The 26,372-nt window shown below is 46.0% G+C and overlaps 2 protein-coding genes across 2 annotated transcripts in view; one reads left to right on the forward strand and one right to left on the reverse strand.

The window, feature by feature from the left end:
- The first annotated feature begins 974 nt into the window (after positions 1–974).
- On the forward strand, positions 975–23,839 carry GP6 (glycoprotein VI platelet). The gene is made up of 9 exons (XM_047837057.1): positions 975–1,008; positions 5,059–5,085; positions 5,199–5,474; positions 7,703–7,987; positions 14,396–14,449; positions 17,743–17,802; positions 21,414–21,464; positions 21,982–22,274; positions 23,743–23,839. The coding sequence occupies exons 1-8, from the start codon at positions 975–977 to the stop codon at positions 22,215–22,217; spliced, it is 1,023 nt and encodes a 340-aa protein (XP_047693013.1). The 3' UTR covers positions 22,218–22,274; positions 23,743–23,839.
- Positions 23,840–24,461: 622 nt separating this feature from the next.
- NLRP2 (NLR family pyrin domain containing 2) overlaps positions 24,462–26,372 on the reverse strand; it is a 32,512-nt gene continuing 30,601 nt past the window's right edge. The window contains exon 11 of the mRNA XM_047837054.1: positions 24,462–24,828. Coding sequence (XP_047693010.1) covers positions 24,690–24,828 — 139 coding nt within the window. The 3' untranslated portion in view covers positions 24,462–24,689. The remainder of the gene's footprint in view (positions 24,829–26,372) is intronic.

Here is a 26,372-nt window from a genome sequence, read left to right on the forward strand (position 1 = left end):
TATTTTTTAATGTTTGTTTATTTTTAAGAGAGAGAGAGAGAGACAGAGTACAAGTGGGGGAGGGGCAGAGAGAGAGGAAGCACAGAATCTGAAGCAGCCTCCAGGCTCTGGGCTGTCAGCGCAGAGCCCAACATGGGGCTTGAACCCATGAACCATGAGATCATGACCTGAGCCAAAGTTGGATGCTCAACCGACTGAGCCACCCGGGTGCCCTGTGCACCTAAGTTTATCTTGCCTTTGGAGTCCCTGAATGATCTAACCCAGTGGTTCTCGGCCGGACGTGATTTTGTCCTCCAAGGGACAGGTGGCAATGTCTAGATATTTGCAGGTTGTCACAACTGGAGAGGGTGTTGTGCTGGTGATATCTAGTGGATGGAGGCCAGGGATACTGCTGAACCTCCCAGAAGCACAGGACAGCCCGTCCCTACATCGACAATCACCTGGTCCAAATGTCAATAGCACCGAAGTTGGGACACCCTGTATATATAACCTCTATGATAAACTCATCAGCCTCAGCATTTTGCACTCTCGATTCCAGCCACACTGTTCACGTCCTGGTTACGCGAAAATGCCAAGCTCTTTGCCTCATCGAGGCTCAGGGGCATGCTAAACATGCTGCTATTCCTTCGTGAAAACTTCTTACCGCCGGGTATAATCTCAAATGTCCAACGGAAAGCTCCATGAAACCATCCCGTGAAGGAGATCCTTCAGCTAGCATTCCATCTCAATGCCTCAGGAGGCAGACACAGTACAACCACGGGCTGGTGGGAGAAGATAAACGAGCTTCTGCGAGCTTGTGAGCAAGTCACGCTACTGAGGGGACGGCTCCAGCTTGATGAGCCGCAATTAGGAAAGGCCAGGCTGCTGGGGGAAGGGAAGAGAGGGTTCTGGATCCTCACCACATCCTGTGTCTCTGCTCCCACTCCCTGCAGCGTCCCTCCTGGGCTACAGAGCTCTGGACGGGCTGAAGGACCATGGCCCCGTCCCTGTCTGCCCTTCTCGGTCTCGGTGAGTCCTGAGGGCTGTTCTGGGAAATGCCGCGGGACAGGCAGTGGGCTATGAGACTCAGAATGTTTTAAAAAATTGGATCGGAAATGAATTTCAGGGCAATTCAGGGGACCTATGAGGGCGCCTTCCTTTGTTGGGTGGGAAAACAGGGCCCCAGGGAGGTGGTGTTTGTCTGTTACTCTGTTATATTCTCTTCATGGCTCGGTTGGAAACGGTACGGTTCTTCTGCTTGGGGTTCTAACTTTGTCTCTATGTACCACGTTTTAAAAATGGACTTGGTGACATCAGGACTAGATTCTGTCAGCAAACCCTGCAGCACTGGAGGAAATAATCCTGCCATTCGCAACAACACAGATGGACCTTGAGGCCACGACGCTAAGCGAAATAAGCCAGGCGCAGAAAGAAAACACTGCATGATCTCACATATATGTGGCACCCCAGAAAGTCTAGCTCACTAAGGTAGAGGGAATAGACCAGTGGTTGCCGGGGGTTGGGTGGGTGGGGGGAACGAGGAGGTAGATGGACAGAGAACAAACTTCCAGTTATAAGATGAATGAGTTCCTATTTCTCCAGAAGAACGTTCTTGCTAAAAGGACAGAGGCTCCAAGGGGCCAAGCAGGAAGGAACAGCTGTGTCCTGGGGATAAGAAAACGCCATGAGCACAAACCGCCTGTCAGTCATTTCTTAACACACCCTCATGTAACACTTACTATGGGCTGGGTGTTATTCCATGGTTTTTTTCTCTTTTTAATGTTTATTTATTTTTGAGAGAGAAAGAAAGCACAAGCTGGGGAGGGGAGAGAGAGAGAGACAGAGACAGAGAGAGAGAGACAGAGACAGAGAGAGAGAGGGCAAGCAAGCACGGAATCCAAGAACCACGAGATCATGACCTGAGCCAAAGTCGGAAGCTTAAACAAATGAGCCAACCAGGTGCCCCTCGACTAATTTTTTTTTAGTCAGTTAGCTTAACAATTATATTAATGTTCACCTATCTCATCTTTACTCTGGTATATGTTATAGCTCAGACCTGAGCCGAAGTCAGACGCTCAACCGACTGGGCCCCCCAGGCGCCCCACCGACTCCAATTCTTATCAGACACCATGGCAGGCAGATCTCAATGTGCAGTATGGGTAGATTCTTCTATTTCAGGAGCTCTCTAGTGCTTGCTTAAAAGCATAGAATCCTTAGGATCATTCAAAGCCAATGCAGACTGGCCTTTCACTGCTGTCCTACATGAACCAGCTGTATTTATTTATTTATTATAATTTTTTCAATGTTTAAAAGTTTATTTATTTTTGACACAGAGAGAGACAGAGCATGAGCAGGGGAGGGGCAGAGAGAGACAGCGAGAGACAGAATCCAAAGCAGGCTCCAGGCTCCGAGGTGTCAGCACAGAGTCCGACGCGGGGCTCGAACTCACGGAGTGTGAGATCATGACCTGAGCTGAAGTCGGGCACCCAACCGACTGAGCCACCCAGGTGCCCCCGTGTTTTGTTTTGTTTTGCTTTGTTTTTTTAAACAGGCATTTAACTCACCTTTTCCCCACAGCAGTCTGACTAGGTAGGGGCTATTATTACCTCCATTTTATGGAGGAGAACACTGAGGCCCAGAGGGATTAAGGAACTTGCTTAAGGTCGCATATCTAGAACTTGAATAAACTAAAGAATCTGGTGCTGTGTTCACATTCTTTACCACTAAAATATGCTGCTGGTGTTAGAATCTACAGTCCAGGACAGTGGACAGGAGACTGTCTCTATAGGCTGATCTATAAAGTGCGGCTAACAGCGGTCCCTAACCGGTAGGATTGCCGTGATTCAGAGTGCATACAGGAAGCGCTCAGAAGGGCACCTGGAATACCTCCAGTCACGTTAGAAGGTTGCAGGGAAACCCATGGAGAGGCTGAGAGGGGCTTGTGTCTTGGGCAGTGGACAAAGATGTGGGTACAGCATAGGAATAGGGAGCAGAACCCGGGGCTCAGAGGGGGGCTGGAGATAAGCAGTCATCCGCTGAGCCCTGGAGTCGGGGATCATCCAGGTTCAGCCATTTCCCATCTGTGTGAGCTGAGAGAAACTGCGTCGCCTCTCTGTCCAGCTTCCTTACGTTTATAATCAAAACGATAACTACTCCCCCTTCTAGTGTGTGCGCATGTGTGCATGAGTGTGTGTGTGTGTGTGTGTGTGTGTGTGTGCACGCAAGGATAAGGGTTACCAGGCAAAACACAGCAAATCTCAGGGCAATTTAATTTCAGAGAAACAACAAATAATTTTTTTTAAGCCTACGTATATCCTATGCATCTCATGGGTCACACTATAAAAAAAAACATTCACGGTTTTTCTGGAATTCACATTTAAGCGAGAGTCCTATGTTTTTATTTGCTAACTTTGGCAATACTGGTGAGACTAAAACGGGAAATGCGACCAACTCAGCCAAAAGATTAAAGGGAAGAAAAAAAAAAGAGTCTTAGCTTGAGAGAAAAAAGGCAGCTGTTCAATGTAGAGAAGGTAGAAGGAAGATGGGGAAAAGGAGCCTCTGAGGGAGGAAGCGGAATTCATAGATCATGCAGGTCGACAGGTGTATAAAATTACATGGGCGACTATTGGGAACCGTGTAAAGAATCAGACATTAGGGTCAAGGAAAACCACGAGGAAGGACATAAGCCAGGCAAATAGTGGCTCTAGGAAAAATATACAAGGCCAATACTACAATCCTCAGGCATGAATAATATTTGCACACTCATAATAATGCAATTATACTTAAAAGTTTACTTATTCACCTTGAGAGAGAGACACACAGCATGGACGGGAGAGGGGCAGAGAGAGATGGAGAGAGAAAATCCCAAGCAGGCTCTGCTCTGTCAGTACAGAGCCTGACGCAGGGCTCAAACTCACGGACCATGAGATCATGATTGAGCCGAAATCAACAGTCGGGCACTCAACTGACTGAGCCACCCAGGTGCCCCCCCCTGGGATATGGGTTAAAACAGTGGCAATCCATGATTAACACACCTCCAGATCTCTTGACAAGATATAATGCCACAGACCCCATCTGTATCTAATGCACAGCATGGTGATAAAGCCAATGATGCCGTGTTGCAGAAAATCCTAAGGTTTCTCACCACAAAAAAAGAGAAATGGTAATTATGTGACATGATGGAGGTGTTAGCTAACAAGGTGGAGGTAATCATTTTGTGATATATAAATGTATCAAATCAACACACACATACACACACACACACCCCTTCAATTTATACAATGTTATATACCCTGCACACAGCACCCTTTTCAGAGAGAAGGTAATTCTCTTTATGGTTGTCAAAAGTGTGTGCATTAGGAGCAGGGCAAGGAATCTCTGGTTGGCTTTTTAAAAATTGTGGTTGGAGAGCCTGGGTGGCTCAGTCGGTTGAGCGTCCGACTTTGGCTCACGTCATGATCTCCCAGCTCGTGAGTTCGAGCCCCGCGTCAGGCTCTGGGCTGACAGCTCCGAGCCTGGAGCCTGCTTTGGATTCTGCGTCTCCCTCTCTCTCTGCCCCTCTTCTCCTTCACACTCTCACACTCTGTCTCTCTCAAAAATAAATAATAAAAACACTAAAAATATAAGGATTGTGGTAAAATAACAAACTTAGCATAAAATGTATCATTAGTAACATTTACTACATTCACAATGTATACAACCTCCACCGCCAGCTCTATCTTGTTGCCAGACGTTGTTACCACTCTCAAAGGAAACGGTGTCCGTGATAATCCCCTTTCGATTCCCCCGCCCCCAGCCCCTGGCAACCACACACCTACTTTCTCTGTCTGGGCAGATTTACTTATTCAGCACGCTTCAGGTAAATGGAACCCTACAATATGCAGCCTTTTATGGCCGGCTTCTTCCGGCCCTTAAATTATGTGTGTGTGTGTGTGTGTGTGTGTGTGTGTGTGTGCCCTCAAAAAAAAAAATGAGGACAAGAGAAAATTAGTGCATGCAAATGTCTTACCACCTGCTCTGCAGGTGTTGAGTGTGGGCTCTGCGAGGTCCTAGCGTTTGGTCCTTTTCTTCTCTGCTCAGGGCTGTGTCTGGGGCAGGTGGTGCAAAGTCGGCAGGGTGAGTCCCGGATCCCTGTGGGTTCAGCCTGAACGGGGGAGGGGCGGGCGGGCAGGGTGAGGGCCCCGGGAGGAGGGGTCTGTTTGGAAGGCGCCCTCCACCAGGCTCCCCTTCCCTTCTAGTCTCTCTGCCCAAGCCCTCCCTCCGTGCCCTGCCTAGCTCCCTAGTGCCGCTGGAGAAGCCGGTGACCATCCAATGCCAGGGGCCTCCGGGTGTGGACCTGTACCGCCTGGAGAAGCTGAGGTCTGGGAAGTATAAGGATCAGGCCGTCCTCTTCATCCCGGCCATGAAGCAAAGTTTCGCCGGGTGCTACCGCTGCTCCTACCAGAACGGGACCCGCTGGTCTCCCCCCAGCGACCGGCTGGAGCTGGTGGCTACCGGTACTTGGATGGGTGTGTGTGGGGGGGTGGGGGGGGAGAGGGGGTGGCTGCACCTGTGGCCTCGGGGCTCCAGGAAGGCCAAAAGGGGGATGGTAATGACAGTGAACCCTGAGTCCCAGGGGCCCCGGATTAGTTAGGATGGGGCGAGTAGGGCCCTAGCCTTGCCCAGGACATTTAGGGGAGGTGATCCTCATAATATGTCTATGTAATATCTTTCTTTTTTTTTTTAATGTATTTAAAAAATTTTTTTTAACGTTTATTTATTTTTGAGACAGAGAGAGAGACAGAGCATGAACGGGGGAGGAGCAGAGAGAGAGGGAGACACAGAATCCGAAGCAGGCTCCAGGCTCCGAGCTGTCAGCCCAGAGCCCGGCCTGGGGTTTGTACCTATGAACTGGGGGATCATGACCTGAGCCAAAGTCGGTGGCTTAACCCACTGAGCCACCCAGGTGCCCTCATATCATGCTTTTAAGTCAAGGCAGAACCTGGCAGTGTGTTTTCAAGCCATATCTGAGCCTGATGCAAAAGGAAACGGGTGTAGGCTCTAGCCACATTCTAATGCATTTTTATTTTTTGATGGCATAAAGTGTTTGCAGCTTAGGGTTTTATTTCTAATGTATTTTTTAAATGGTTCTATTCCAAATAGATTTTGAAAATATCACTGCTGAGTTTGCTTCCACGAAAGCCAGGAGAGTCTGATGATAATAAATTCTTTTTTGGGGTGGGGGGTGGGGGGTGGGGGGAGGGGAGTGGTACAAATGAAATAAACTTAGAATAATTCATGAGTTTTAATAACTTGGTTTTTCAGTATTTTTTTCAACTATGTTAATAGTGTGGAAAAAATTAACCATAGAAATACACAAAAGTGGGGTGCCTGGGTGGCTCAGTCGGTTGAGCGTCCGACTTCAGCTCAGGTCACCATCTCGCAGTCTGTGAGTTCGAGCCCCGCGTCGGGCTCTGGGCTGATGGCTCAGAGCCTGGAGCCTGCTTCCGATTCTGTGTCTCCCTCTCTCTCTGCCCCTCCCTCGTTCGTGCTCTGTCTCTCTTGGTCTCAAAAATAAATAAACGTTAAAAAAAATTAAAAAAAGAAATACACAAAAGTGTTTTGAACCTTTTGCCTCAGGCTCCACTAGGCACAGCTGGAATCTTTGTTTAAAATCTTGATATTTTGTTCACTATGAATTATTTGCATTAATTTTGGCTTGACGAATGCATTGAAATATTATTTACCTTCATTGCTGAGGGGTTTTTTTGGCACCCCTTTAAACTTTGCATAGCCTAATCCCTGAGCCAGTGCAGTGGTCCGTATGCCCCACGCAACGGTACCTGCTTTGCCTTTGGGGCTGACTCAAATGCTATCTTCTCATTAAGTATATCCCTTCCTATTCACAATTGCCCCCAAGTTTAATTTTTTCATGTTTATTTATTTTTGAGAGAGAGAGAGAGAGAGAGGCAGAGAGACAGAGGGAGACACAGAATCTGAAGCGGGCTCCAGGCTCTGAGCTGTCAGCACAGAGCCCGACGCAGGGCTCGAACTCATGAACAGCAAAATCATGCCCTGAGCTGAAGTCAGATGCTTAACCAACTGAGCCTCCCAGGCGCCCCTCTGCCACTTAGTATATTATGGTTTTGGGCAAGCTATTTAGCGTCGTACTCCCAAGTTCCCTTTTTAAAACCGGGGTATTCATAGCGACGAATTCACTATGCTTTTGTGAGGCTTCAATGAGGCGATATGAGTCGTAAGCTTGGAATGACCCCTGGAAGCTGGCATTTTGATACAGGTTTACAACATAGACTGTGTTCTGTAACACTGGCTTGCAGTGTGAGGTGAGCTTCAGTCATTTTGTTACCACCATCATAGTTGGGGAGCTGGCGATCCAGTAGGTACTCTGCTAAACGCTTGATACATAATGCTTCATCCAGCCACGCCCATTTTATACTAAAGAACACTGAGGCACAGAGAGAGGGGGAGACTCATCTCCAGGCGCCCCCCCCCCCCCACCAGCTCCTCGGTGACAGAACCAGGATTTGAGCCCGGGGCACTGTGATGTGACTCTGGTCACACTCCCTTAAACTTTTTGTGAGCAGATAGCAGGGCGAGTGGGTTCTCTAGGAGGGAAACACCTGCCAAGTTCCCTAGTTCTTAGGAGGTAGGGGGATCTTCCCACACTCAGGCCTGACACGCTGGCCACTGTCTTTAATACCAGAGCTCTCTTTTTCTTCCCCAGAAGTTTACGCCAAGCCCTCGCTTTCAGCCCAGCCTGGCCCGGCCGTATCCCCAGGAGGGGATGTCACTCTACAGTGTCGCAGCCAATACGGTTTTGACCAATTTGCTTTATACAAGGAGGGGGACACTGGCCCCTACAAGGGACCTGAGAGGTGGTACAGGGCCGATTTCCCCATCATCACAGTGACTGCTGCCCACAGTGGGATCTACCGATGCTACAGCTTTTCCAGCCAACACCCATACCTGTGGTCAGCCCCCAGCGACCCCCTGGAGCTTGTGGTCACAGGTGAGGGAGGTGCAGACCCCGCCTTTCTTCCGCAGCCCTTGCAAACTCTGCTGGAAGTTCCGGGGGGGAGGGACCAGCAGGTGCACAGGAGGTGGGAGACCAGCAGAAGTCTGAGGCTTTGGAGGGTGTATTCGTTTCCTAGAGCTGCCTTAGCAAATCACCACTAATCCACTGGCTTAAAATAGCCCAAATGAATTTATTTGTAATGTGTATTTATTTATTGAGGGGAGGGAGGGAGGGAGAGAGGGAGGGAGGGAGGGAGGGAGAGAGAGAGAGAGAGAGAGAGAGAGAGAGAGAGAGAGAGGGAGAATGAATACAGAGCAGGCTCCGCACTGCCAGCACAGAGCCTAACGCGGAGCTTGAACTCACGAACTGTGAGACTGTGACCTGAGCTGAAATCAAAAGTCAGACTCTCAGCCGACGGGGCCACCCAAGTGCCCCCACAAATGTATTATCCCCTTACACTTCTGGAGGTCAGGTCCCAAATGGGTCTCACTGGGACAAAACAAAGCCGTCAGCTGGGCTGTGTTCCTTCCAGAGGCCCCAGGGAGGAATCTCTCCCCTGCCTCTTCCAGCTGTTAGAGGCCCCTGCATCCCTTGGCTCCCGTGGTCCCTCCCTTTATCATGCTTTATCAGTGCAGCATCTTCAGTCTCTGACTCCTTCAGTCTGACTCCTTCAGTCTCAGACTCGTCTGCCCCTGTCCCCCTTCTGCTTCCACTTTTAAGGACACTGCGATTACACTGGGTCCACCTGGATAATCAGGATAACCTCTGCACCCGGACATCCTTAACTGCACCTGCAAAGTCCCATTTACCATGCGAGGTGCCGTATTCACAGATGCTGGGGGTTAGGACACGAGCATATTTGAGAGGTTGTTATTGTCTCTACTACAGAGTATATACACTAGAAAAAATAATTCTTCATACTACAGAGAATGCCTTGTGTCTCATCTAGGTTTCAAAACAAACTTAAAACACACACACACACACAAGCAAGTAGCAGCAAAAAACATAGGGAAGTGACTTAAAAAATGTCTGTGTTCCAGGAAGGAAACTTTGACTCCCTTCACACAGGTACCTTCCTTTCAGCCTTTCTTATTCGTAATAGTCGAAGTGCAAGGTATCTTCACGACAAAGCCTGCCGGCTAAGCCCTTTGCCTCAACTGATGCAAATGTAAAAACCATTGTTGATATTCTATGTTCACCACTGTTTTATGGTTATGTGCCTTCCCAAGTATCGAAGCAACTGAATTATTTAAAGTTTGTTTACCTATCTATCATCTATCTATCTATCTATCTATCTATCACCTATATTTAAATTCAAGTTAGTTAACATACAAGGTAGTCTTGGCTGCAGGAGGAGAACTCAGTGATTCATCTCTTACTTATGACACCCAGTGCACATCCCGAAAAGTGCCCTCCTTAGCGCCCATTTATTAAAAAAAAATCTCTAATAATCTCAAGCCCCATCATGGGGCTTGAACTCACCACTGGGAGACCAAGAGTTGCGTCCTCTTCTGACTGAGCCAACCAGGCACCCGGCAACTGAACTGTTTAAAATGCCCCAATGTACAAAAGAGTAATGATTCTATCTATTAGCGAGGGGAAGATTCTTCTCCTTCTGGTCCTCAGTGGATGAATAAAGTTGGTACAGGGTAAAATGAAAATGTATTTGTACTCAGACTTATTTTCATTGAAATCTAGCTAGTGAGGTCATTATTCACTACAAATTGCCTTCCATTCTTTTTTTTTTTTTTTTTTTTTAGTTTAAATTTTAGTTAACATACAGTGCAATATTGGTTTCGGGAGCAGACGTTAGTGATTCATCACTTACAACACCCAGTGTGCATCCCAGCAAGTGCCCTTCTTAATGCCCATCAGCCGTCTAGCTCATCCCCCACCTCCTTCCATCAACCCTGTTTGTTTTCTATCGTTAAGAGTCTCTTGTGGTTTGATTCCCTCTTCTCTTCCCTCACCCCTTTACCATCTGTTCATCGGTTTTGTTTTTAAATTCCACATATGAGTGAAATCACAGAGTATTTGTCTTGCTCTGATGGACTTGTTTCACTTAGCATCATACACTCTAGTTCCATCCATGTTGTGGCAAATTCTTTTTTTTTTTTTTTTTTTTTTACAGCTGTGTTATTGAGGTATGGCTTTTAGACCTAAAAGGTTACCCCTTTTGGGATGCCTGGGTGGCTCAGTCAGTTAAGTGTCTGATTTTGGCTCAGGTCACGATCTCACAGTTCATGAGTTTGAGCCCTGCGTCTGGCTCTGTGCTGACAGCTCAGAGCCTGGAGCCTGCTTTGGATTATTATTTTTTTTAAATAATTTTTTTAATGTTTATTTATTTTTGAGACAGAGAGAGACAGAGCATGAACAGGGGAGGGTCAGAGAGAGGGAGACACAGAATCTGAAACAGGCTCCAGGCTCTGAGCCATCAGCCCAGAGGGGCTCGAACTCACGGACCGCGAGATCGTGACCTGGCTGAAGTCGGACGCTTAACCGACTGAGCCATCCAGGCGCCCCCGCCTGCTTTGAATTCTGTGTCTCCCTCTCTCTCTGCCCCTCCCCTGCTCCTGCTCCGTCTTTCTCTCTCTCAAAAATAAATAAACATTAAAAATTTTTTTTTAAAAGTTACCCTTTTTAAGTGTCCACAGTTTTTAGTAAGTTCATGGAGTTGTGCAACCATCACCACAACGCAGTGTTAATCCATTTCCATCACCTCTGAGCGGTCTCTGGAGCCTGTTTGCAGTTGTTTTCCATGCAACCACAAATCTACGTTCTAGTTCTATAAATCTGCCTTTTTTTTGGGGGGGGAGGGGAGTTTCACATATATGGAGTCCTATAACATGCAGCCTTTTGTGACTGGCTTATTTCACTCAGCCTAATGTTTGTGAGTTTCATGCGCATTGTAGCAGGTATCCGTCTTTCATTGCTAAAGCGTGCCTCTTTCCAAAGAGGACAGCGTAGTTCATAAAGAAAATGGGGTATATAACACACGATAGAAGAGCTGTCACGCAGCCTTAAAAAGGAAGGCGATCCTGGCATGTGCTCCAGTATGGATGAACCTGGAGGCTGTCACACCACGTCAAGTAAGCCAGTCGCACAAGGACATATACTGTCTGGTTCCACTCACATCAGGCATCTAACAGTAGTCAGCATCATAGAGGCAGAGAATGGAAAGGGGGTTGGCAAGTCAGGCGAGGAGACAAGGGGTGTTAGTGTGCGATGGGCACAGAGTTTCGGTTTTGATAGATGAAAGAGTTCTGAGACTTCCCGCACGACAATATGAATGTACGTAATACCACTGACTATACACTTAAATGTTTAAGATGGTACATTTAATGCTAACTGATTGTAACTGCCCTTAAAATAACACGGACATTCAAAGGAAGACACTTCTGCGTTTTTGCTGTAATACTCAGAGGCATTTTCTTCTAAGTATTGGTGTCCTTTCCCACCACATGCCTCCTACCACATCTTTTTTTTTTTTTTTAATGTTTATTTTTGAGAGAGACACAGAATCTGAAGCAGACTCCAGGATCTGAGCTGTCAGCACAGAGCCTGACATGGGGCTCGAACCCACGAACCATGAGATCATGACCTGAGCTGAAGTCAGACGCTCAACTGATTGAGCCACCCCGGTGCCCCTCCTTTAACTTTTTTAATTAAACAAACGTAAAAATGGAGATATAAGGGATGCGTCACACTGTATAAGATGTCAGAGCAAGATGATTTGATACATTTATATATTGCAACACGATTACCGCCGGAGCATTAGCTAACCTCTCCATGCTCTCACGTAATCGCCTTTGCTTCTTTGTGGCGAGACCATTAAAGAACTAACCTCTTGGCAACTTTTCTGTAACACGGTGCTGCTGACAGTAGGCTGTGCATTAATCTCCAGGAGGTATGTTTACCTACCGGTTGTGGTTTGCAAGACTTTATACCTTTGCCCTCTTTTGAGCGTTTGCCAAACCACAGCAAGAGGAATCCTTTCAGAAGAGCTTGTCAAAATCAGATGATGGTCATCCCTTTGCTTGACTCCCTGGCACTCACTCCTCTCCAAGCCCCTCCTTTGCCTGATTGCCTGACCTACTGCCCCTCCCTCACTTACTCTGCTCTAGATACGCCAGCATCTTGGTTTTTTTCACTCTTTTTAAATTTTTTTTTTCAACGTTTATTTATTTTTGGGACAGAGAGAGACAGAGCATGAATGGGGGAGGGGCAGAGAGAGAGGGAGACACAGAATCGGAAACAGGCTCCAGGCTCCGAGCCGTCAGCCCAGAGCCTGACGCGGGGCTCGAACTCCCGGACCGCGAGATGGTGACCTGGCTGAAGTCGGACACTTAACCGACTGCGCCACCCAGGCGCCCCTTTTTTTTTCTTTTTTTTAAAAAAAATTTTTTTTCACTCTTTTTAAATTGAAGAATTATGGGGCGCCTGGGTGGCGCAGTCGGTTAAGCGTCCGACTTCAGCCAGGTCACGATCTCGTGGTCTGTGAGTTCGAGCCCCGCGTCAGGCTCTGGGCTGACGGCTCAGAGCCTGGAGCCTGTTTCAAATTCTGTGTCTCCCTCTCTCTCTGCCCCTCCCCCGTTCATGCTCTGTCTCTCTCTGTCCCAAAAAATAAATAAACGTTGAAAAAAAAATTTTTTTTCAATTGAAGAATTGACATACGATAGTGTGTTAGTTTCAGGTGTACAACATAATTTGATACTTGTATGCATTATGCAATGGCCACCACGATAAGTCTGGTTACTGTCTGTGACCATATAAAGTGGTTAGGATAGTATTGACTACATCCTATCTTGCTTTTCCTTGAATATGCAGGCTCGTTATGTCCTCAGGGACTTTGCACTTGCTGGGACACTTTCTCCAGATATTCTTTTATTTTTATTTATTTTTAAATGTTTATTTATTTTTGAGAGAGAGAGAGAGAAAGAGAGACAGAACCTGAGTGGGGGAGGGGCAGAGAGAGAGGGAGACACAGAATCCGAAGCAGGCTCCAGGTTCCGAGCTGTCAGCACAGAGTCCGACGTGGGGCTGGAACCCACGAACTATGAGATCGTGACCTGAGCCCAAGTCGGACGCTTAACCGACTGAGCCACCCAGGCGCCCCGCCCAGATATTCTTACGGCTCATTCCATTTCTCCCTCAGGCCTTCAGTCAAAAGTCCCATTCTTGCCTCTCTGATGCACTCTGCTACCTTCTCTGCCTTAATTTTTCTCCATGGCATCCACACCTGTGCATACATCATACTGATTTATGGTGTTTATCATCTGTCTGACCCCGCCTCCTGGAATGTGAGCTCCAGAAACACAGACGTTAACTTCTGTTTTCTTTTCCGCTGTATCCCCACCACCACCAATAGCTCCCAGAACACAGCAGGCGCTTAGCAAACATCCACCTGTTTTAAGTGTACAATTCAGTGGTGTTTAGTAAATTTACAGAGTTGTGTGGTCACTACCACAATCCACTTGTAGAGTATTTCCACCACCCTGTAACATCCCTCATGGCCATATGCAGGCACTCCCCACTGCTCATTCAGCCCCAGAAAACCACTAATCCTCCTGCCTCTATAGATTTTTTCCTTTTTTGGGTCCCTGTTCACTTATTGCTTTTTTAATTGCATATATTTCAAAAGTGCCTATGCTGTGGCTGGTGCTTTGCTGGGGACTGCTTGAAACTCTATATGGTATTTCTCTCTCTCTCACACACACACATATATACACACAGACACCTAATACTTACATATAGTAATTAGAGCCAACACTCTTCGAGATGCATCCAGCACAACAGGTATAGTCGTGACTGTGATGTGCGTTATGAATTAGACGTACGTGGTGCTGTTAGGAGCTAAAGAGGAAGCAGTTTGGGAAGGTTTCTCTGAATAATCAATGTTTGATGTGGATCTCAGGGCAGAGGAAGACGTAAGCCAGGTGGGTGGAGTAGTGAGATGGGCTGCAGGCATACAGGGTCGTGTGAGCAAATGTCCTGGGGTGGAAAGGGGCTGTGTCTTGTTATACAGCCATCACCCTTTCTCCCTGTATGTATCGCCTCCCCCGTCCCCACATGTATCCATAGCTTCTGCCTCTTTATCTGCTTTCCCAGGACACAAGAGTCAGTTTTACTCCAAGGGACGAAGTAAGGTGCAGATCACAGAGATCCAGGAAAAGGGACAGAACAGGGGTTCGAAGAGCAAGGAAGGCAGCTACAGGGGTTGTCATTATTAATTAGCCCCCGAATGTGCTAGGTGTGCTATTTACTACTCGTGACAGTCCAGTGATGTGACCTTTCTCATATTCCTTTTCTAGGTGAGGAAACTGGGTCACAGAAATGCTTCATTATTTACTCAGGACCCACAGCTGACACAGCACAGAAGTCTCTCTTTTTCTGATTTCCTAGGGACTTCTGCGACCCCCGGCTGGTTACCCACAGAACCACCTTCCTCTGTGACAGGTAAATTCTGGAGGATTCATCCTGGTGTCTGGGGTATAGACCTACAGACCCCGTCTTTTCTTTCTCCCCTTTATCTGTATTTCTTAATTTTTAAAAAAATTTTTTTAACGTTTATTTATTTTTGAGTCAGAGAGAGACAGAGCATGAACGGGGGAGGGTCAGAGAGAGGGAGACACAGAATCCGAAACAGGCTCCAGGCTCTGAGCTGTCAGCACAGAGCCCGACGCGGGGCTCGAACTCACGGACCGCGAGTTCATGACCTGAGCCGAAGTCGGCCGCTTAACCGACTGAGCCACCCAGGCGCCCCTCTGTATTTCTTAATTTAATTCACTTGTCTCTTTCACGCATTTGATATATTTAAAAATTGCGTATTTCTGCTTATAAAGAAGGCGAGTATAATAATGTATGTAACAATATTAGGCATTTTTAAAAAATGTTTTTTATTTATTTTTGAGACACAGAGAGACAGAGCACAAGCAGGGGAGGGGCAGAGAGAGAGGGACACACAGAATCTAAAGCAGGCTCCAGGCTCCAAGCTGTCAGCCCAGAGCCTGACTCAGGGCTTGAACTCACGAACTGCGAGATCATGACCTGAGCTGAAGTCGGACGCTTAACTGACTGAGCCACCCAGGCACCCTTCCTGGACTCTAGTATTTGAGTCTCTGATTCCATTGGCCAGTGGTTCTCAAAGATTAGGGGGCCTGAGAATCACCTGGAGGTGATCTAGGTTTCTGGACCCCATGAGTTCCTGATTCAGAAGGTCTGCGGTGGGGCCCAATTATGTCCATTTCTGACACTTTTCCAGGTGATAGTGATGCTGCTGATTTGGGGATGTCACTTTGAGAACCATTGGATTAAAGTTTGTGTGAGCCATAGTGTGCCCCCATCTTCAAAGGCATCTCAGTGGATTCCAGTGTGTAGGATACCCGCCTGTGCCTTAAGAAATTGTACATCAGGCTGTGACATCTCTAGTGTTCCCTGTGTGTTGGGGATAGACCCAAATCCCAAGGAATAGAAGCAGGCTGAAAAGAGCCAAGGAGGAGAAGAAAGTGCTGACATGTGAGGTTGAGAACAATATGGGGGTTGTCATGCCAAATGAGGCACACTGTGTGTGTGTGTGTGTGTGTGTGTGTGTGTGTGTGTATTTCTCATTGGAATTTTAAAACTTTCGAGATGTAGGTCCACAAGAAGTTGCAAAGACAATACAGAAAGATTTCATGTATCCTTTGCGTACATTTCCCCGGTGGTTACATCTTGCATAATTGTAGTTCGACATAAAAACTGGGAACCTGACCCTGACGCAATATCTGTATTCAGTTCTACAGCAATGTATCACATGTGTAGATCCGTGTAACCACCACTGCACTCAAGATACAGAACTATTCCATCCTGGAAAGATATCCCTGAGGCTATCCCTTTGTAGTTACATGCACCCTCTCCCCTCCTACCCCTGGCAAGTGCTAGTTTGTTCTTCTTAATGTCATTTTGGGAATGTTTTGCATAAATGGAAAGGTCCACATAGCATGGAATTTTTTTTTAAATTTTTTTTCAACGTTTATTTATTTTTGGGACAGAGAGAGACAGAGCATGAATGGGGGAGGGGCAGAGAGAGAGGGAGACACAGAATCGGAAACAGGCTCCAGGCTCTGAGCCATCAGCCCAGAGACTGATGCGGGGCTCGAACTCACGGACCACGAGATCGTGACCTGGCTGAAGTCGGACGCTTAACCGACTGCGCCACCCAGGCGCCCCAGCATGGAATGTTTTGAGGCTGCCTTTTCTCACTCAGCACGATGATCTGAGGTCCACCCAAGTTATTATGATTATCAACAGTGTGTTCATTTTTATGGCTGAGTAGTATTCCATGATATGCACATACCGCCTGTTTAATCTAAATTCAACCCAAAATTTATTTTTTTTTAATTTTTTTTTCCAACGTTTATTTATTTTTGGGACAGAGAGAGACAGAGAATGAACGGGGGAGGGGCAGAGAGAGGGAGACACAGAATCGGAAACAGGCTCCAGGCTCTGAGCCATCAGCCCAGAGCCCGACGCGGGGCTCGAACTCACGGACCGCGAGATCGTGACCTGGCTGAAGTCGGATGCTTAACCGACTGCGCCACCCAGGCGCCCCCAAAATTTATTTTTTTAATTAAAAAATTTTTAACGTTTATTTATTATTGAGAGACAGAGAGAGACACAGAGCATGAGCAGGGGAGGGGCAGAGAGAGGGGGAGACACAGAATCCCAAGCAGGCTCTGAGCTGTCTGCACAGACGTGCGGGTCGAACTCACGAACTGTGAGATCATGACCTGAGCCGAAGTCGGACGCTTAACTGACTGAGCCACCCAGGCGCCCCGACGACCCAAAATTTATTAATGAAACTCACAGGAAGAGAAATAACGGAGAACCCATAATATCCAAGCTCTTTTTATACCACAGATAGGCGAGCATAAGCTAGGCTTTGATGAGCTGACTCTGCCATAATAAAGGACCTCGGAGACTTTCCCCACCCTCAATAGGAGCTATATATTTATAGGTCGAGGGGTTTTAGGAAATATTTTGGTGCCCGTGGAATTGGGAATGTCCCTGGTTAAGAAAATGACCTTAGGAGGGAGGGGAGCCTCTTATGCTCAGAGACTGATATCAGCCACTGAGCTTGCACAGACCTACTGATCCATTTCTTATGTTTTTAGTTGAGTTGTAAGTCACGTACCATGAAATTCATCATACCCACCAGAATGGCAATCAGTAATAATAATAATAATAATAATAATAATAATAATGCACAACAGTGTTGGTGAGGATGTGGAGAAACTGGAACTCTCAGACACTGCTGGTGGGAATAAAAAGAGCCACGGCTGCCATGGAAAATGGTCCAGCAGCTCCCTCAGGAAGAATTATCACATGACCTTATCACAGAACTACCACAGGACCCAGCTATTCCACTTGTTGGGATATAGCCCCCCCCCCCCCAAATTTAAAAATGAAAGATGTTCATTCACACAAAAACTTGTACATAAATGCTCATAGCAGCATTACTCATAATAGCCAAAAAAGAGGAAATAACGTAATGCCCATCGATGGATGAATGGATCCATTTCTTACTAAGCCACTGATAGAAAACAACACGTTCTTACAGCCCTTCTGTGTTTGTTTCTCCTCAGTGTCTGTACAAAGTGTGTCAGAGAAAGGGGTTGCAGGAAGCCCAGATATCTCAGAAGGGGTATGGAGTGTAGGGAGTCACTGGGAAGACCTGACATGATCCACTGTCTTATTACCCTCTTGTTTAGAATTCCCAGAAGCCTCCAGGAAACTGAACATCTCATTTATCAACAAAGGCTCCACAACTGGTGAGTAACCGGGCACTCAGAGCCCAGCAGAAAAGAGTAGGAGAACTGGTTTCTCTCTCATCATCTAGGGCCATAGGCTTTTAGTCTGCTTCAGGAAACCACCCGACTTGTCCAAGGAAAATCCTCGGTCTGAGGATCAAGGGTGGGATAGAGGTGGGCTCTGAGCTTCGGGACAGAGGAGCATTCTGGATAATGTGGCCATTTCAAAGATGGCGGAGCCAAGGCTATGATGGGAAGACCATCACTCATTCCTACACACTGCTCTTCTGACTTTGCTGTGGTCCATGTGTGTAATCTTGTTTCCTATTGCTCAGTGCATCCTCTTACTAATGCAGTCCCACACAACATGCTTCCCTCATTCTGTAGTTCTCTTTCCCCTCACTTTTCCTGGAAAAAGTCTCCATTTCCGTAGAGACAGAAAACCTTGGCCGATCCCCTGAGGACAGGTTAGATATCTGTGCTCTACCCAACTCTAGCTCTCTGGTAGACTCCTGAGGCCAGCAAGTTCTTTCTAACACCCTGGTGAGATTCTCCACCATCCTTTTTCAAAATAGCCTTCTGGGTTCCTGAAGATGATGAGAAGGAAAAACGGGCAGAAGGTTTATTTGAGGAAATTATAGCTGAAAACTTCCCTAATCTGGGGAAGGGCACAGCCACTGAAATCCAAGAAGCACAGAGAACTCCCACTGAATGCAACAAAAGCTGGCCATCACCAACACATCATAGTCAAATCCACAAAATACACAGAAAAGGAAATAATCCTAAAAGCAGCAAGGGAAAAAAAGTCCCTACCCTACAAGGGAAGACATCAGGTTCGCAGATCTGTTCACAGAAACCTGGCAGGCCAGAAAGGAGTGGCAGTATATATTCAATGTGATGAATGCTTGTGGAAAATATGCCGCCAAGAATACCCTATCCAGCAAGGCTGTCATTCAGAATACAAGGAGAGAGAAAGTGTTTCCCAGACAAACAAAAACTGAAGGAGTGAGTTTGTGACCAGTAAACCAGCCCTGCAAGAAATATTAAAGGGGACTCTTTGAGTCGGGGGGGGGGGACCCAAAAGTAACAAAGACTACAAAAGGCCAGAGAACATCACCACAAACATGAAATCCACAGATAACACAATGGTGCTAAATTCGTATCTTTCAGTACTCACTCTAAACGTCAATGGACTAAATGCTCCAGTCAAAAGACATAGGGTATCAGAATAGGTAAGAATACAAGACCCATCTATATGCTGCTTACAAGAGACTCATTTTAGAGCTAAAGACACCTGTATATTGAAAGTGAGGGAATGGAGAACCACCTATCATGCTAATGGTCATCAAAAGGAAGCTGAGTAGCCATACTTATATCCAACAAACTAGATTAAAACAATTTTTTTTAATGTTTGTTTATTTCTGAGACAGAGAGAGACAGAGCATGAGGGGGGAGGGGCAGAGAGAGAGGGAGACAGAGAATCCGAAGCAGGCTCCAGGCTCTGAGCCATCAGCCCAGAGCCCGACGCGGGGCTCGAACTCACGGACCGCAAGATCATGACCTGAGCCGAAGTCGGACGCTCAACCGACTGAGCCACCCAGCTGCCCCCCACGAACTAGATTTTAAACCAAAGACTGTAGTAAGAGATGAAGAAAGGCACTGCATCATATTTAAGGGGTCTATCCAACAAGGTCTAACAATTGTAAATATTTACTCCCCCCCAACTTGGAAGCACCTAAATATATAAATCAATTAACCACAAACATAAAGAAATCACTGATAATAATACAGCAATAGGAGGGGACTTTCACATCCCACTTACAACACTGAACAGATCACCTAAGCAGAAAATTAAACTATTAAACTCTTAAACTAGTCTCAAACTATTAAAAAATATATAAATGGAAGGAAAACTTCCAAACTCCTTCTACAAGGCCAGCATTACCTTTCTTTTTAAAATTTTTATTTTTGAGAGAGAGAGAGAGAGAGAGAGAGAGAGAGAGAGAGAGAGAGAGAGGGAATATGAGCAGGTGAGGGGCAGAGAGAGAGGGAGACACAGAATCTGAAACAGGCTCCAGCCTCTGAGCTGTCAGCACAGAGTCTAACATGGGGCTCAAAGCCACAAACTGTGAGATCATGACCTGAGCTGAAGTCAGATGCTACAGCATCTAAAATTAACAACCCAGGAAACAATAGATGTTGGCAAGGATGCAGAGAAAGGGGAACCCTCTTGCACTGTTGGTGGGAATGCAAACTGGTGCAGCTACTCTGGAAAACAGTATGGTGGTTCCTCCAAAAGTTAATAGTAGAACTACCCTATGATTTACAAATTGCACTACTAGGTATTTATCCGAAGGATATAGGAGCGCTGATGCAAAGGGGGCACATGCACCTTAATGTTTATAGCAGCACTATCGACAATAGCCAAAATACGGAAAGAGCCCAAGTGTCCATCAACTGATGAATGGATAAAGAAGATGTGGTATACATACACAATGGAATATTACTCAAAGATAAAAAAGAACGACATCTTGCCATTTGCAATGATGTGGATGGATTTAGAGTGTATTATGCTAAGAGAAATAAGTCACAGGAAGACAGATACGTGATTTTACTCATGTGTGTAATTTAACAAACAAAAACAGATGGCCATATGGAAGTGAAAAAAAGAGAGAGGGAAACAAACCATAAGAGACTGTTAATGACAGGGAACAAACTGAGGGTTGATGGGAGGGGATGGGCTAAATGGGGGATGGGCATTAAGGAGGACACTTGTTATGATGAGAACTTGTTATAGGTATGTGATGAATAACTAAACTCTACTCCTGAAACCAATATATTGCACCGTATGAAACTGGAATTTAAAAAAAAAATTAAAAGAAAGTCCTTCTGAATTCCTAATCACCCTTACGATATAGCTCAGGCTTCTCAGCTTAATGTTCAATGCTTTTAAATCCAATGCCGTTAGATCAGCCACTGTTGATTCCTTCAGTCTTCATTCCTCATGCAAACCTCAGCCATACAGAGTCAGATGAAGCTCTTCTGGGTACTCGACATCTCTTCGTGACCCTGCACCCAAGCCACTAGCTCTGCCCTTCCTTCCATTTCCTCATGGCTTCAGTCCCTCAGGAAACCTTTTCTGACACTGGGTTATGCAGTTTCCTCTGTCCTATGGACTACCCATTACACCGATTTTCACAGTATATTAAAACATGCACCTGTCTGATGAGTACAGCTGAACACCTGGAAAGTCTCTGGGGATACTTGTGGAGTGACAGAAGGAGGGCTAGCATGTATGGGGTGCTTGTGGTATGTCAAGCACTGTGCCTCATGCTGTTATTATTGTTATTGGCTTAATTTTCACATTAACCTGTGATGCATTATAATTATTTTCACTGGACAGATGGGATAACTGATTCAAGACGTTGAGTCACTTGGGAGAGGCTCCACATCTAATTCGTGACAGATCTGGGGTTCAAATCTGGATAGCCTGACTCTGTAGTTCATGCTTTTCTTATAGCCATGAGGTTTTGCCTCCCAAGTGCATATATTCAGGATAGGGGCAGGAACAGGGCTAGAGGAGATGGTCTCATCTCTTTAAACTCCCCCCCCCCACCCTTTTTGACTCCCAGAGCCTTCCAGGAATATCACCATCTTTCCAAAGGGGTCAGACTCTCCAATTGGTGAGTAACGGGTCCTCCCTGGACCCTCCCCATTCCCATTCGTGTGTCTTCCCCTAAAGCTGACTGCTTTTCCTGTATGAAAGCTAAGGCTCTATGATCTTGGGTCCTGGTGGGTAAAATATTAAGGGTAAATATCAGCACTTGGAACTCAGAATTGATCATTAACATCGGGGGGGGGGGGAGGTTGAGATTTTCTAGAGGATCAGAGAAGGATAAATTCCATCCATCTCTTCTTCTACCCCTTGTAACAATCTTTTCTTCTGCAATTAGCCAAATAACCAGAGAGCAACTGTGTGTGGGGAGGGAAAGTATGGGAAGAAGTGATGTTTAGAGAATAAGTATCCAGCTTTGGTGAGGAGGGGAGGGGGCCTCTAGTAAGGAGACTGGCATTGTAGGTAGCAGAGAATAATAGGATCTTAGATGAGGGTTATGGCTACGAGGAACGCAAGATGTCCCTTGAAGCGGGTCCTGAAGATGGGCTTTTATCACCTGCTCTAATTTCTCCTCTCTCCTCCAGGTCTTGCCCAGCAGCACTACACCAAGGGCAATCTGGTCCGGATATGCCTCGGGGCTGTGATCCTAATACTCTTGGTGGGGTTTCTGGCAGAAGACTGGCACAGCCGAAAGAAACCCCTGCTGCACTTGGTCAGAGCTGTCCACAGGCCACTCCCACCCCTTCCGCAAACCCAGAAGCCACACAGTTGGCAGGACAAGGGTCGACCAGATGGCTATACCCATGGGTGCCACAACTAGAACCCCAAGGCTTGGCTGTATCTGTGAGACAGGGATTGTGGAGACCGTGTGTGGAACGTAAGATCAAGAGGGTAGGGGCTGTGGAGAAGGAGGGCCATGGGGCCCCTCCTTGGTGCCCCATCAAAGAGCTGTTGAGCCAGTATCTATGGCTTTCTGAGGACTCCCTTCACTAGGGATTAGAGGTATCTAGAGGATGCTACCACCTCCTTGCTCCTATCTGGCACATTGTGGATCTAACGGGACCACCACACTGACCTTTTCCTTCAATCTTTTCTGATACATGTTCTGGATTGACCTCCAATGTCCTCAACACTCACAGCTGACCTTGTTCTATCCTCTGTATAAAACCCTCCCACACTTCCCCGTTAGCCCCTGTGCTTTCTCTGCATATCCACGAATATAAACCTATAGCTCAGATGGTTAATTCAGACTAGTACTCATTTCCTGAGCCCAGCAGCCTAGCTTCTCTCCTAACCAGAAACATCTGGTCACATGTGTGAGCACTCAGGTCTTGCCCCACCATACCCATGCCTTCCCACCCTGAGATGTCCTTCTCTTTGGTCCCAAATGCCATTTCCCTGGACCTGGTCTCTGGATTCATCAATTTATGGTCACATCCTCCTCCTATCTTGCTCCATAGTTAATAACCACACTCACAGATGGGGCGCCTGGGTGGCTCAGTTGGTTAAGCGTCCAACTTTGGCTCAGGTCATGATCTCACAGCCCATGGGTTTGAGCCCCACAACAGGCTCTGTGCTGACAGCTCTCTGCCCCTCTCCCACTCTCTCTCTCTCTCTCTCTGTCTCGCACATGCGCGCGCACACACACACACACTCTCTCTAAAATAAATAAAAATACTAAAAATAATTTAAAAAAAAACAACCACACTCACAGAATCTCTAACTCACAGGAGGAATGGGCAGAGCATCTGTCCCTAAATTAATTATGTACACAGGCTACTCAGTTTCTTTTCCCTTAAAGGGGGGTTGGCTAGATTACAGTGGATGTCAACCTTGGGACATCTTGCACAGCATCTGAAGATATTTGGGGGCAAGGGGAAATGCTGGTATTTAGCGGGTAGAGAGTAGACATGCTTCTCTTTCTCTTTCTCTCTCTTAACAGAACATACTTTTGATGAGAGATACACTTAAGATAACAAAGGATTATCTGGTCCCAAGTGTCAATAGTGCAGATCTTGAGAAACTCTTGACTAGCAGACACTGAGGTTCCTTCCTAGCTTTTAAAGAATAGTATGCCTCTATTTCTTCTTCTTTTTTTAAAGCATTTTAGAAAAAAATGTTTATTTTTGAGAGAGAGCGCAAGCAGGGGAAAGGCAGAGAGAAAGGGAGACACAGAATTGGAAGCAGACACCAGGCTCTGAGCTGTCAGTGCAGAGCCTGATGCGGGGCTCAAACTCCTGAACCGTAAGATCATGACCTGAGCTGAAGTCAGACACTTAACTGACTGAGCCGTACAGGCACCCCTCTATTTCTTCTTTTAACAACCCCATCTGCTCCTACTAAAGGCACTCACGAAACCTCAGACCCTGAGAATGAAGATGCTCTAGGAAAAACCTACATCCAGCGGAACAAGAGGCCTTGAGACAGAAACAGAAGGAAGGAAACCTGTGGGAAAGTCCAGGAGCCCACACTGTATGCAGTGACATCACAGAGATGATACACAAGCACGTTCAAGGGCGGTTTGAAGGGGACATCTGGGAACGTGGTGTATTTGGTGAGAATGATGAACCGATGAACCCCGGGGATGAAACAGGAAAGTAGCATGACTGAAAGAGTAATTGACAAATTAGCGCTTAATAAAAAAGTGATTCTTAACAATTAATTGCCTTAAGGAATTTTGGGATTCTGTAGGTCACAATGAAATAATAAGGAGGGCTAGATGGGGAAGGGCTACGCACACCATGAACCTATGTTTTCTGTAAGGGGGGAATTATTAAAAAGTTAATAACAGCAATGATGTGATCATATATGTGCTTCATTGAAGTGCTTAAGAATGCTACAAAATATTGTAGGATTTGTAGGAGAAATACTCTTGATGAGGAAGACCTATAGACAGCTATCCATGCAGGTCAAGAAATGCCAGAGCCAGGCAGTGACTGGCAAAGTGAACGGACCGATGGGATCACAAACATGTCTGTCCCCTTTCCCTGCTGGGTTAGGTTCTCCCCAAATTAAGTATCTTGTGTCTAAGCTTGGTCAGAATCCATTAATAAACATAACCTCCTTCATGAATGCTTTCACCTTTATTTCTCTTGATAGACTAGAGATATAGACATTCCACCCGTAACAGGGGTAAGTCACTTGTGTGTGCTTTATGGAAGCCAAAGGCACCCCCCCAAGGCTAAAAGAACATCTGGCCCCATACCTAACATCACTGAGAGGGCTCAGAGGAAGTTCCCCCATCACCTTGACAACCTCAGACTTTACTGGAGAACCAAGAACTCCAGGGGATTCAGAAAATGAAGTCATGTGAAGAAGGTCGGTTATTGTTTGGATCTTGCTTATCACTTTCAATGGTCAGTTGTGGGTCACTTTCTTGGACTTCTTTCAGCAGCTTCTGGATTCGAGGATCAGATTCATCTATCCTCAACCTGGAGGTGCAGCAGGAGTGAAAAGAAGGTTTCTTGTTGTTTCAAGGAGGCTAATTCCAAATGCCCAAGAGCCTGCAAGTGTCATGCTTTAGAAGAGAGGCAGTCTTTATTGATTATTCTGTACCGCAAAGTAGGGATCCATATTGATTTGATAGGGAACAAGAGATAATTCCAGGTTAACACCGTAATGCCTTTAAGATGCCTGCATGATCTCAGATGATTCTCATATTATTCTTGGAGAGACAGAACTAAATCACAGACATTTCCATCAATTCCAACACCTACCTACTCCACAGCTCATGTTGGCAACTTCTATTTGGTGGACCCAGGACGAGACATACACACTTGAACCAAGTCAGTCAGACCAGACTTGTGTCTCCTTTGACATGACATTAGCTGATCACCACCTTTATTTGACCTGTGATAATAGCAGCCTCATTTGTAGGATTCACCTTTCGGTAACCAGATTCATTCACGGGCATGGGGAATGGGGTGGGGGAAAGGGAATAATTAAAGCAAAAATATGTATAAAAGTAAGAGACTGAAGATATTAGCTGCCATGTTTCTTGTTGGCATTGTAGTCCTGGTTTTCTTAGTGTGTGTGTGTGTGTGTGTGTGTGTGTGTGTGTGTTGTGTGTGTATACAGGACTACAATGCCAACAAGAAACATATATGTATTTTAAGTAATCTCTATACCCAATGTGGGGCTTGAGCTCATGTCCCAAGATCAAGAGTCATATGCTCTACTGACTGAGCCAGGCAGAAACCCTTGGTTTTGCTAGCTTATTAACCAATTTTTTTGTTTTGCTGTTTAAGGGTCACAACACAATCACACAACAAGGCTTGAGTTTTATGTTCTGGAGATCTAATGTACAGCTTGGTGACAGTAATAGTGTATAGGGTACCTGAAATTTGCTATGATAGTAGATCTTAGGTGTTCTCACCACACACACACACACACACACACACACACACACACACACACACAAAGGTAAAACTCTATGAGGTGATGGATGTGTTAATCAGCTTGATGATGGTGATGATTTCACAATGTTTTTGTATATCAAAATCACAATCAATATAACTTTGGCTAAAGTAAGGGCCAAAATGTCCATCGATGGTGAATGGATAAAAAAGATGTGGTGTATGTATGTGTGTGTGTGTGGGGGTATACATATACACACATACATATATATATATGTACATATATATATACATATATACACATATATACATATATACATATATACATACACACACACAATGGAGTATTAGTAATCAAAAAGAATGAAATCGTGCCATTTGCAACTATGTGGATGGAACCAGAGGGTATCATGCTAAGTGAAATTAGTCAGAGAAAGACAAATATCATATGATTTCACTCATATGAGAATTTTAAGATACAAAACAGATGAACATAGGGGAAGGGAAGCAAAAATAATATAAAAACAGGGGGGGGGGACAAAACATAAGAGACTCTTAAAAACGGAGAACAAACAAAGGGTTACTGGAGGGATTGCAGAAGCAGGGGTGGGCTAAATAAG

This window comes from Prionailurus viverrinus, chromosome E2 (genome assembly GCF_022837055.1).
Source record: "Prionailurus viverrinus isolate Anna chromosome E2, UM_Priviv_1.0, whole genome shotgun sequence".
Taxonomy (NCBI): Eukaryota; Metazoa; Chordata; class Mammalia; order Carnivora; family Felidae; genus Prionailurus; species Prionailurus viverrinus.